At 48.5% G+C, this 12,034-nt stretch overlaps 1 protein-coding gene across 1 annotated transcript; it reads left to right on the forward strand.

The window, feature by feature from the left end:
• Positions 1 to 103: 103 nt before the first annotated feature.
• Positions 104 to 11,328, forward strand: KCNE3 (potassium voltage-gated channel subfamily E regulatory subunit 3). Its single transcript, XM_008526142.2, has 3 exons — positions 104 to 260; positions 1,486 to 1,568; positions 9,380 to 11,328. The coding sequence occupies exon 3, from the start codon at positions 9,420 to 9,422 to the stop codon at positions 9,717 to 9,719; it is 300 nt and encodes a 99-aa protein (XP_008524364.1). The 5' UTR covers positions 104 to 260; positions 1,486 to 1,568; positions 9,380 to 9,419; the 3' UTR covers positions 9,720 to 11,328.
• Positions 11,329 to 12,034: the final 706 nt, after the last annotated feature.

Here is a 12,034-nt window from a genome sequence, read left to right on the forward strand (position 1 = left end):
CGAAGCCAGCCTGGGGAGGAGGAATGGGTGTGCTGGGGGCCGGGCGGGGCCGGAGGAGGGGACGCCCCGGGGAAGGAAAAAGGGAGCCGACAGAGCGCAGGTCGGCGCGCAGAGTGCAGGGGGCGCGGGGCGGTGCTGGGCGCCGGCGGCGCGCGGAGAGGCCAGCGGAGAGCAGAGAGGTGCCCTGCAGCGGCACCGCGAGCGAGGGCCAGGTGTCCGACGAGCAGACCGGCGCCCCTCGGAGTCTTGCCGAGAGATAGGTAAGGCGCACCCGCAGAGTTGTCAAGGCTGAGTTGCAGCGGCGGGGAGAGGTGAAGGAGCTTCCCGCCTCCGTTGAGACCGCCGACCGGAGGTGGGGGGCGACTCAAATCCGAGCTGATCCTCCCCAGGACTGAGCCGCAGGGATCCCGCGGCCCCACGTGGGAGTGCGGAGCTGGACTCCTGGCACACCCCGCCTGGAAACCGTGGAAGCTTGCTCCAGCACTCACAGGTCCCTGGACGGCGCCACCAAAGTTCCTTCCACATCCACAAACATGCAAGCGATCACCTGCGGGTCCCCAGCCAGCGCACACGCGGAAATGGCCCACCCGGACCCAGCGCGGTCTTCTTGCTTGGCGGAGCCAAGCTCTGCGGGGTTTACTTGCCCGTTCGCTGCTCCATTGGGCCCCTCATCTGGGGACTCCCAAAGGCATCTTCTGCTGCTAATGACATAGGTCTGGGCTGGGAGTCGGGAGACTTGGGTTCTAGTTTACAGGGTGTGTAAACTTGTGGCGGTCCCCCACCGGCTCTATGCCTTGTGCTTTCTCTTCCTAGGTCACCGCCTGTAAAATGGGCCTCCTGGGCCTGTTGCTCTTGCACTTCGTGTGACATGCGGGGAACGGGGTCTGGACCTGGGAGTCTCTTGTCCAGAAAGTGGATGAGTTCAGACCCTTGTGTGAGGACCTATGGAGCATATCTCCTCCCATCCCCCTTCCCTATTCCTCACCAATTTGTAGAGGGGGACCCTGAGGCCCAGGGAGGTGATGGCTTGTCACACGAGGGACCAGACAGAAGTAGAATCCAAGTCTCTCACTCCTAGCCCAGGGTGCTCTCCACTTCACCTACAAAGGTGCATTGTAAATGTGTGAGCTCCCCATTATCTCCTGGCATCCAGCCATGCTATCGACTCCAAATGGAGAAGTCTCATGCTGGAAGCATGGAGACTGATTTCAGATTTCCTTGACGCCTTGAGATGATAACCAACAACCTTCTTCATCCCTCACTCACTCCACACTTCCCAAAACACGTGTCTATCCCTAAACTGAATGGGTGGATGCTCAAAATACCTACTAAGGGGGAGGCAAAACAAAAAAACCCATCTTACTGATGGGGAAAATGAGGACCAGAGTGGAGAACCGACTTAACCAAGACACACGGTTAGATATGTCAGCAAAATAGAGACAGGTCTCTTGATTCCAACTCTGGCGTGTTCTCCATCAACTACAGGACTACAGAATGGTACCCCTAAATGGCAAGAGACTACAGGGCTGATCAGAGAGGACTGGAAACAAGAAAGGCTCCTGAAGGAGGTAAGTGTGTCTGAGAATCACAAAGAGTAAGAAGAATCTCCTGGCTTCTTCTGAGGGTAGGAGAACCAAGGGTGGGGAGAGGGGACATGGGGATGGCTGTTCTTGGTAATATTGGGTGAGGGGGCTAGGGAAATAGAAAAGGAAACAAGGTGACTAGCCTGCCCGATAATTACCTCATGTTTATATAATTCTTTGCAATTTCTAAAATACCTTCCCATCTGTTGTCTCCCCCAGTTCCCATGTGAGGTGAGCAGGACAGGGGTGATTATCTCATCTCAGAGATGAGTTCCAGACAAAATAAATACAGTGCTCAAGGTCACACAGCCAAGCATACAGCCAAGATCGGAACCATGAAAGGCACACTTGAAAGGCAGAGCACAGGCTGCGCAACTGGGAGTTGGACTGTGTGTGTGCAGTGGGTCGGGGGGTGGCCACACCCTGGGTAGGTACACAGGAAAGAGGATTGCAAAGCCACTGCCGGTGTTTTGGGGCCAAGAATGTTTGCCCTTTGGATTGAATGGGGTTCAGGTGCAGGGAAACTCTGGGCTTCCAAAGGAGGCTTAGAATTCCTCCTCCTCTGACTCACCTCCCCACCTGGCTTGTCTTTGAGCCTCCCCTTCCTCGCACCAAATGGAACCTGTTTTGGCCAGCCCTTGAAGTTGCTTTTTTAAAGTACTGTAAGCTGTTTTCATGAATGTGTATGTGTGTGCTGAAAGGGGGATGGTCTAATAAGAAGAGACATTGATTCATCTATTCTTTTTTTTTATTCTTTTTTTTTTTTTTTGGGAAGATTAGCCCTAAGCTAACTGCTGCCAATCCTCCTCTTTTTGCTGAGGCAGATTGACCCTGAGCTAGCATCCGTGCCCATCTTTCTCTACTTTATATGCGGGACGCCTACCGCAGCATGGCTTGCCAAGTGGTGCCATGTCTGCACCCGGGATCCGAACCGGCGAACCCCGGTTTGCCGAGAAGGGGAACGTGCGCACTTAACTGCTGCGCCACCGGGCCGGCCCGATTCATTTATGAGTGCTTGCTATGTGCTCAGGCCCAGGGAATAAAGAAAGGTATGAGGCACACAGCTCCTTGCCCTCACACCTCACAGCGCACAGTTTAGCATTTATGTCTATCAATGTCTATATAGATACACACAATTTCAGTACACCATAGCGCTCTAATAGGGTTTTATGCAAAGCACTTTAGGAACAGACAAGAAGGAGAGACTGATTGGCTAGGGAGTGGAGAGGGGGTGTCTCAAGAGAGGGTGTACAGAGGTGACATTGGAGCTGAGTCTTGAAGGATGAGTAGGAGTTCACCAGGCAGATAAGAAGAGGAAGGGCATTCCTGCCTAAGAAAACAGCATAAACAAAGGCAAGAGGTGTGCAGGTGCAGGAAATGTTTGGAGAATGGCCTATAGCTCAGTGTCATGGGGCACACAGCACTGAGGAGAGCTGTGGTGAGATGGGGCAGAGGCAGGATCACATCCAAAGGAGCTTGAACAATAATCAGAGGAGGTTAGATTGTCCTACAGGCAACAGGGATCTTACAGTGGAAATATCTGTGGACAGGATACCTGTCTCCAGTCCCAGTTCCACTCCTCCTCGCTGTGAGAACTTTAGCAAGTAATTTCCTCTCTGGGGGGCCCTCTGTTGTCCCACTGGTTGAATGAGGGAGTTGCACGAACGACATGATTATTAAGATCCCTCCCAGGTCAGATTCTATTCCTGTATCTCCTTCCTACTATATGATAAGGTCCATTGCTTCAACTCCTCTCTCACTCCACCGGCCCCCAGTCCATGGTGGTGATAAGACCACCAGAGGGACTAGTAGCAAAATTGTGTGGTCCCAGGAGGTGTCTTTGCATCCCCTACCTGCTTTATGTGACTTTTTCTCCGGCTTTCTCTGCTACATTTCCAGGCACATAAGACACTCATTCTCAAAGAGTAGCTGAAACAGAGCAATGGGGAAACCAGAAGAACCACTGGTGGAGTTTCCCTTTTCCCCAGAAAAACCTGAAAGAAAATCTCACTAAGATACGCAGCTCATCCTTCAGATCACAGCTTTACACCTCCACCCCCTAGTTAGAGGTCCGATGAGTTCAAGTCAAGAACATATAGGGAGAACCTGTTAATGTGCAGGGAAAAGTAGCAACAGAATGTGGAGGACGAGAGTGCACCTGGCTTGTTTGGGGGATGAGGAGCAGGTCTGGAGCAGAAAGGGCCGTGGGAGATGAGAATATAAAGGTTATCTCCTCCTCCAAAACTTACCGACTTCCCCCTTTACCAGATCCTCAATTAAGATTGGCGAGAATCTGTTGTGCAGGGAAAAGCAGTAGTAATGGAGTTAGAGGAGATGATGCCCCAGGACATGAGGAGGCTGTGTTTGGTGTGATATGCAGCTCCGATGCCAGGGAATGTTGCCATCTGTAGTGGAAAGAGCACCCGAACAGCATCCCCAAAGACCCGAGTTTTCACCCGAGCTCTGCCATTTACTAGCCATGTCATTCTGGATGAGTCACTTTCCCACCCTGAGCTTCAGTTCCCCCGTCTACAAAGTGAAGGGGTTGGCCTAGAATTTAGATTCTAAATGATCTTCAAAATCTCTTTCAGCTTGGTCAGTCACTGTTCACCTTCCTTCCTAGCTGGTCAACCTCCTGTTTCAAGTCAAGGACTCTCCAGGGCAGAAGCTTTGTCTCTCCCATCCAAAGAGCTTCATAGTCAGTGACCTTCCTGGAGAGGGAAGTCAAGGAGCTCAGAAAGAGGAGCAAAATTCCCAATGTTGCCAACTGCCAATCCCTGGCTTGGGACCCAGAGGCAGGTCATAGAGAACCACCCTGACCCTTTATCAGCTCTCTGCCTCTCCTGACCCAATAGGATGCCCTTGCACCCAGGCCCTCACTGCCACCCCAACCCAGCACCTAAAGATATGTAACTATGGCTTCTTTGCTCCCCACATGAACCACAAACATCCAGGTCTATCCAGAGAAGCCCCAGAAGGAGAATCTGGGGAAGAACAGTTTCATGAATCCTTATTTCCCTCACTGAACTCTGCTTCAGAGCCCCCACCGTCCCCCTACCCCCACTTTCTACACGGAGTCTGTCTCCTCCTCAGGCTAGATCACCCTGGCAGATGAGCTGTTATGAGGAAAAAGGAAGTCAACTGTTTTGGCTCTCAGCTAACCAGATAAACTTATCTAGGCTGGACTATGAGGTACAACTCTGTCCCAGGGCTCGGAAGCATCTTAACCTGTGAGGGAAAAATCTGCAACCTTCTCTATCTTGTGATTTGAGGGGCTCTAAAAAGCCCCCCAAATGCCTCCCCTACCAGCCTCTCCAATCTCCCATAATCTCACAGTACGGCTTTGGGATTCGTACCTTCATGGGATGTTAGAGCTGACTGGGACCTTACAAGATTACATAGTAGAACCTCTTCATTTTACAGATGGAGACAGAAGCTGGAGCCCAGAAAAGGGAAGTCACATGCCCAAAGTCACACAAGTAGCAGCTGAACCAAAACAGCTCCTTGGGTTTCCATTTCCTTCACTGTAACATGAGGGAAGTTAGACTACATGGACTCTGAAGGCCCTGCCAGCTTCTGCTCTACAAAAATAAAACCACTACCACGTCTGTGGAGTGCTTGGTGGCACGCACTGTATAATTTTCTCCTTGATTTTTATAGTGAGCTATGCTATATACAATGTTGATGCTGTAACCACATTTGTACCCTGTCTATCCAAATAGATTGACTGGGAACAGCATTGTTCCTATGTAAAATATCAGCCCCACTGCCAACTGCCATTCTGCTACTTGCATCATTCCCTTGGGTCTCAGGCCCTTTCAGCCTTTTAGAGGCTCCTAATAAGATACCAGTACACTTGGGAAAGGGAATGCGTTAGGCTGCACTATGAGCTGGTCCCTGAGCAGGAGTCCACATGTTAAACTGAGATTTCTCATGAAGTCAGCCAATGGAGACACTGCGGGCCTGGAGTCAGGGATAGCAGTCAGATGTCCCTTGGCCACTGCACAGTTCCTGTAACTGCAACCCTAGGCTAGCCTGACCCAGATGCTGCAGGAAGGGGAAGGGAAGCGGGAGGGGGTCAGGGCCCACAGCAAGGCTATTGCACAACCCTTGGGGCCCAGCCTTGGGTGATCCACCCTGGTTCTGAAGTTTTTCCTGTGTGTCTGGTTCCTTCCTTTCTGCCCCCTCCTCTGCTTTCCAGCACTGGGCCTTCCCAGCTTCTGAAGTCCACACTGAGCCCCTGGATGTGTCCAGAGGCATCCTGAAGAGGCTGAGGGGCTGAGAAGCCTAAGGCACCCACAGGGAGATTCCTGAAGCTGACTTAGAGCCAGCGGAATGGCCTGCTGTTGGGGGGGTCTTCCGGATTGAGTTTGCCCCCCTTCTGCCTGTCAGATAAAACCCTCTTGTAAGGATATCTAAGAAAACTGCCAACAGTGACTGTCCCCAGAAAAAGCCCTGGGCCATTTGAACAGAGAAACTTCATCTTCATTCATGCTTCAAATTTATTATCATTATTATTTTTTACTGTGTAGACATAGTTACCTCTCAAAAATGAAAAATAGATTTTCATTTTAATAAAAAACATGTTTTTCATTAAAATATATTTTAAAAATCCTCTTCACCATAATAAAAGTGCATGGTCAAGTGAGCCTGGAGGGAGGCAGGGCAGGGAGGATAATCTGTTTTTTCTTTTAAATTGTGGTAAAAAAACGGATAAAATAAACTTTACCATCTTAACCATTTTTAAGAATACAGCTCAATAGTGTTAACTATATTCACATTGTTGTGAAACAGATCTCTAGAACTTTTTTTATTTTTTAAATATTGGCACCTGAGCTAACAACTGTTGCCAATCTTTTTTTTGCTTTTTCTCCCCAAATCCCCCCAGTACATAGTGGTATATTTTCATTGTGGGTCCTTCTAGTTGTGGCATGTGGGACACCACCTCAGCATGGCCTGATGAGTGGTGCCACGTCCACGCCCAGGATCCGAACCAGCAAAACCCTGGGCCGCTGAAGCGGAGTGCGCCAACTTAACCACTCGGCCACGGGCCAGCCCCTCTAGAACTTTTTTATCTTTCAAAACTGAAACTCTATACCCATTGAACAACAACTACTGGTGATAATCTTTTTTGGTAGATGATGGAACTGAAGCTCCGACAAGGCAAGAAACTCATTTACCTCAAAGGGGGCTCCTCCAACACTTAAGCTATCTGCCTGTCACCATCTGTCTGTCGTCTATCTGTAAAACTGTCTGAGGCCCCTTCCTCCCTCAATCCTCGCATTAGCCCTTCCCTCCCCAAAATGCCTGTCACATTTCACATCTCTTCCCGCCCCACCTTGTCATCCCCTCAGCCCCAGCTCAGGACTCAGCATCTTGCACCTGAAATATTTCAAGACCCTTGTCACTGGGCTCCTTCCTCAATTCTTGCCCCCTCCAGTCCACACAGCGGCCAGAGTGTTCTTTCCAAGCACAGATCTGATAATTTTACCCCTTTTTAAATGCCGTTCCATGCCTCTTCCCCAACTTCAGGATGAAGTTCCAACTCTGCAGCTTGGCACTCAAGACTCTGCATGATCTGGCTCCTGCCAGTCTCTCTATCCCACATCCTATCTTGTCCTTCCATGCAACTCCTTTATACTACTTTCCATTCTTTTAAATGTTTTATGTGCTTCCTTGTTGTCATGGCTTTGTTATCTCTTTTCTTCCCTTGCCTTCTCTACTTCCTAAAAACCATTCAACGTCCAAATCAAATACCTCATCACTATGAACACTCTCTGAGCCCTGATCAGAATTCATTACTTCTTCCTTTAAGTCCCAGTAGCTCCTGGCTTGTTCTTTGCATTATGTGAGAGCTGGCAATGTACCCCTGAGTGCAGGGACTGGGGCGAGCCTCCCCAAGCTCCCAGCATGAGGTCTGGCCAAGAGTGGGCCTCCGGAAATGATGACTGGCTGAATGATTCATTGAGCCATTAATTTCATTGTGCTGCTGCTGCTTTCCATTGGACATTGGATCGTGAGGAAAGAAGAAGGCACAAATTTCTTGCCTGACAAGTTAGGTATTAGATGAGAACCTCCACCTCCTAGACCAACTCAGTGAGCTCTTGTTCTCTTCCCCTCCTCCATTCAGACAAGGTAGCCCAAGTACTAGATGGCAGGGGGCCCAAAGGCTTTGCATGATGTCGGCTAGTCCTGGGTGACCTCTGTATTATTTCGATTCTTCCCTCTAACTTCTGCATTCATAGAGCCATTCATGAATATTTATCACAGTCATAACTAACCGTCATCTTTTCCAGGGAAGAGACTTTATGGTTAATAGTCATGTTTATCAACTCTGGTTGGTTGACACCTCTACCTAGATAAAGGAGGGCTTTGGAACCAGTCAGTGAACTCTGAGTGCTTGGCCTATGGAGAAGTTCTTGAAGTGGCCATCTTTACTGGAGACCATTGAGGGAAGGAGAACACCCAGCCAGTCTCAGGGTAGACACCTGAGGAAGAGAACACCCAGCAAGTCTCAGGGTAGACCCTAGGGGAAGGAGAACACTCAGCCAGTCTCAAGGTAGTCTGCTAGACTTGGGGAACGCAGCCTTACTGACCAGGAGCATGTAATCTGCTGATACCTTTATCAATAACAGGAGGACAGCCACACATTGCCTCTATGTAAGTGCTGGGGGAAAGGGAAGGCTGTGAAGATAAAGCTTGTGGAGTATGGTTAAGGGGTGGGGAGCACTTAATGAGGCTTCCTGAAGGCAGTGAGTGTGGAGACTTGTTTAAAGGGAATGACCTATGGTTTTTCAGAGACTGGGATACAAGGTTGTCTTTGGCTGTTTTTCAATATTGTAGACTAAGGATTTCTGAGAGGAAGGAAAAGGAACATTTCTTATCACCTATTATATACCAGGTACATAGTGGCTTTGTGTGGCAAGGCAGGAGAGTTGAGGTGCCTGTGTCTTCTCTCTCTGGGGCAGGTAAAACCCCAAACCAGACTGAGTGCTCCTTTCACGCCCCTGTCCTCAGGCCCAACCCTGTTCTTCTCTTCTCCAATGCCTGCAGTGGTTATCAGCCTCTCTCTGCTTCCCCAGCCACCTCCTTTCCAACAGTGTTTCCCCCAAATAGCTAGGAATACCTAGAGTGACTGGGACATAGGATGCTTGAGAGGTCAAGTGACCCAGCCTCTGGCCTCCAGGTAGGGTGAAATCTAAGCCATCCACAAACATCTTCTAAAGGTGTCTGTGGAGTATTAAAAAGAACTGCGCTGAAGGAGAGTTCTGAGGGATGTCTTCTAATGGTGCCACTCAGTCCTGCTGAGAGCTGGCATGGAAGCTGAAGGGGCTCTGAGCCGGCCATCAAAGAGAGGGGCTCTGTCTTGGCTCTACACCTAATATTCTCTGGGATCACAGACAAGCCATTTATTCTCTCTGGATCTCAGTTTCCCTGTGTGTAAAATGGAAGGAGTTAGATTAAATAATCCCTAAGGTCCTTCTAGCCGAAAACTCAGTCATTTATAGAATCCAAAGAAAGGAGAGATCAGCATAGTTTGCGATGGTCAAGGAAGGCTTTATTCCACAAGTACTAAGCACCTACTCAGGGCTGTCAAAAGTGCTCGTATATAGCACTGAGTAAAACAGACATAGTGCCTCCTTCACTGAGTTTGCAATCTAGTGAAGAAGACAGAGAAGTTAACAAGTAGTTAGAATAAACTGCGATGCTGGGACTTTAGCTGGGGTCTGAAGGAATGGGGAGGCCATTCAAGCTACAGGTAACCAAAACCATCCCCTCTCTTTTGTCACCACCAGAGCATTCTTCCATTCTTCCCTCACCTCAATCCCTGTTGCTATGGAGACTACCAATGGGACGGAGACCTGGTATGAGAGCCTGCACACTGTGCTGAAGGCTCTAAATGCCACTCTTCACAGCAACTTGCTCTGTCGGCCGGGGCCAGACAACCTGACCAAGGAGCTGCAGGCCAGGCTACCTGGCCGTGATGACAACTCCTACATGTACATTCTCTTTGTCATGTTCCTATTTGCTGTTACTGTCGGCAGCCTTGTCCTGGGATATACTCGCTCCCGCAAAGTGGACAAGCGCAGCGACCCCTATCACGTGTACATCAAGAACCGTGTGTCTATGATCTGATGCTGGGGGGCCCAGGCAGCTGAAGATCAAGACACCTGAAGATTGTCTTCTGGAGCCTCCAGAACTCATCCATGGACCACATTAGGCCTCAGTATGCCTGTCTGTAAGATTAACAAGAAACAGTGCTAAAGGAGATCATCATTGGGCTGGGAGGACAGGGGCAGACCTGGGTATAAGGATTGTTTTTTGCAAAGGTCGACTTTATAGACAGTGAGAGCCTCATGAATAAATATATACAAGTAGCAAAGGATAATAACCAATGATTGGTCCTGTGGCTGGCGTATGGGTGCTGGGGGCTGGGGCTGGAGGAAGGAGAAGTTGTAGCAGAGGGACATGGAACAGGAAGATGCACTGAGAACACATTTTTTTATGTGTTATCTTTAATGACCATGAAAAGCAGTGATGATTATCCCATATCACAGATGGAAATCTGAGTAATGTTACTTATTTATATTTGTTCATACTTTATGTTTTTCAACCCATTTAACATTTGGGATTTTACCCCATTAGGGAAGCAGGGCGAGTGCTGTTCTGCCCATTTGGGCCAGAGTGGGGCCATGACTGGAACCCAGGAACTATGTTCTCCTTGCCTAGTGCTTTTCAAAACTCTGTGCCACACAGGAGTGGGTCCAGGCCTGAAACTTACACAATTCTGGGGGCCCTCCTTAAGAAAAAGAGTTAAAAAATATCTTACTTGTGCAAATATTACAAAAACATATTACCACATTAATACATTGCTAGGGCCCCTCCTAAGACCCTAAGAAGGGGCCATGCAAGCGCAGGGCCCTGAATGTTAAGCCTCCGTATGTCTACGGTTCAAGTGCCTCTCCAGTCATGTCACAGGGCCCTTCCCAGCCACATCTCCAGTCATGGGGACTTCACTACCTCTAACTCAGCCTCTTCCGATTTGAGTACTGTGAGAAATTTTCTGATACCAAGTTGAAATTTGCTTCTAGAAGATTTTATCACACTTAGAAGATTATCTTAAGAGAAGCAGAGTGTGAAAGGCAGGTACCTGATTCAGTGGAAAGAGGATGAGCCCTGATTCTACCACTAATGTGGTACATGAACTGGCCAGTCACTTCTCTCTCTGATCCTTTTCCCTCTTCAGCACAACAAAATAGCCTTGAAAGTCTCTAAGAGCTCTACCATTCTTTTTCTTGCAGTTCTGACATTCAGGGCTTCACATACATTAGGCTGAACCATATAACACTGCTGTGCTTGTAGGACAAAAGCAGATGAACATCAATAGTTTCATATGGTTCAATCTAATACATGCAATATGGCAGGTGAATACTTTACAAGCTACAAATCCCAGTTTGGGACCTCCTACTGTTCTGTTTGATTCCTGTTCACAGGGTCTCCATGGGGTCTCCAGAAGGCCCTGTTGAAACTTACATATCTGTGTATAGCAAAAACTCTGAAAAATATTTTGATAGCAGTTATCTCTGAGGAGGATTATGGGTGATTTTCCCTTTCTACTTTAAAAATTTATGTAATATTTGATTTATTTGACCATAAGTATGTTACTTGTATAATAAGGGGGAAAAAGGGGAAAAGCTACTTCCAATTTGAAAAAATAAAAATGAATGCCTATGTGTTTCCTGAATGGAGGATCACAGACCACATTTGCTCCCGTGAGCGGTTAGTTATGTTGACTCCCTGCAAATCTGTGCTGAGCCCCGTGTCTGCTCAAGCCTTTGCTCATCTTTTCTTGAGGGAGAAGGTGGAGACCTGCTTAAGGAGATGTGACATATGGAAAGACAACAGATTTAGAAGTCGACAGCTGGATGCGACTTTAGAGACCACCCAGCCCAAACTTCCAAATAAAATATGAAATGCAATCAAGTGTAATAACAAATGGTCAGGTGACGGATGGTATCAGGGTTTTGAGAAACAAGATTGAGTAGATCTAGAGGAGTCAGGGAGGTAGAACTTGAACTAGGCTCTGAAAGATAGGACAGATCTCAGCGGGCAGAGTGAAAGAAGGGAACGAGACAAGGAAATCTTGGAGGCAGAAATGTGGAGAGCCGTTGGCTGGGGGACGGAGCAGCAAGCAGGCCCAGTGTGGCTTCTCTGGGACTTCAGTGTCCCTATCCATGTAGGCAGCTCCCTTCATACAGTCCTCATACTCAGAGGGCTTAATAATGAAATAATACAAATTTCTTTTGTTTGCAAGTTGCAGAAACCCAACGTATATCAGCATAAACACAAAAGGGGATTTACTGAGGAAAGTATGGGGTAGTCGCAAGTTCAAAAGAAGAGCTGTAGATACCAGGGCAACTCCAGGGATCTCAGGGCTTGGGGCTACTTAT

The sequence above is a fragment of the Equus przewalskii genome, chromosome 6, assembly GCF_037783145.1.
Source record: "Equus przewalskii isolate Varuska chromosome 6, EquPr2, whole genome shotgun sequence".
Classification (NCBI taxonomy): domain Eukaryota; kingdom Metazoa; phylum Chordata; class Mammalia; order Perissodactyla; family Equidae; genus Equus; species Equus przewalskii.

What these genes read in the sequence shown, in the direction of transcription:
- KCNE3 (XM_008526142.2), top strand. Translation starts at nt 9,420, where the DNA reads ATGGAGACTACCAATGGGACGGAGACCTGGTATGAGAGCCTGCACACT.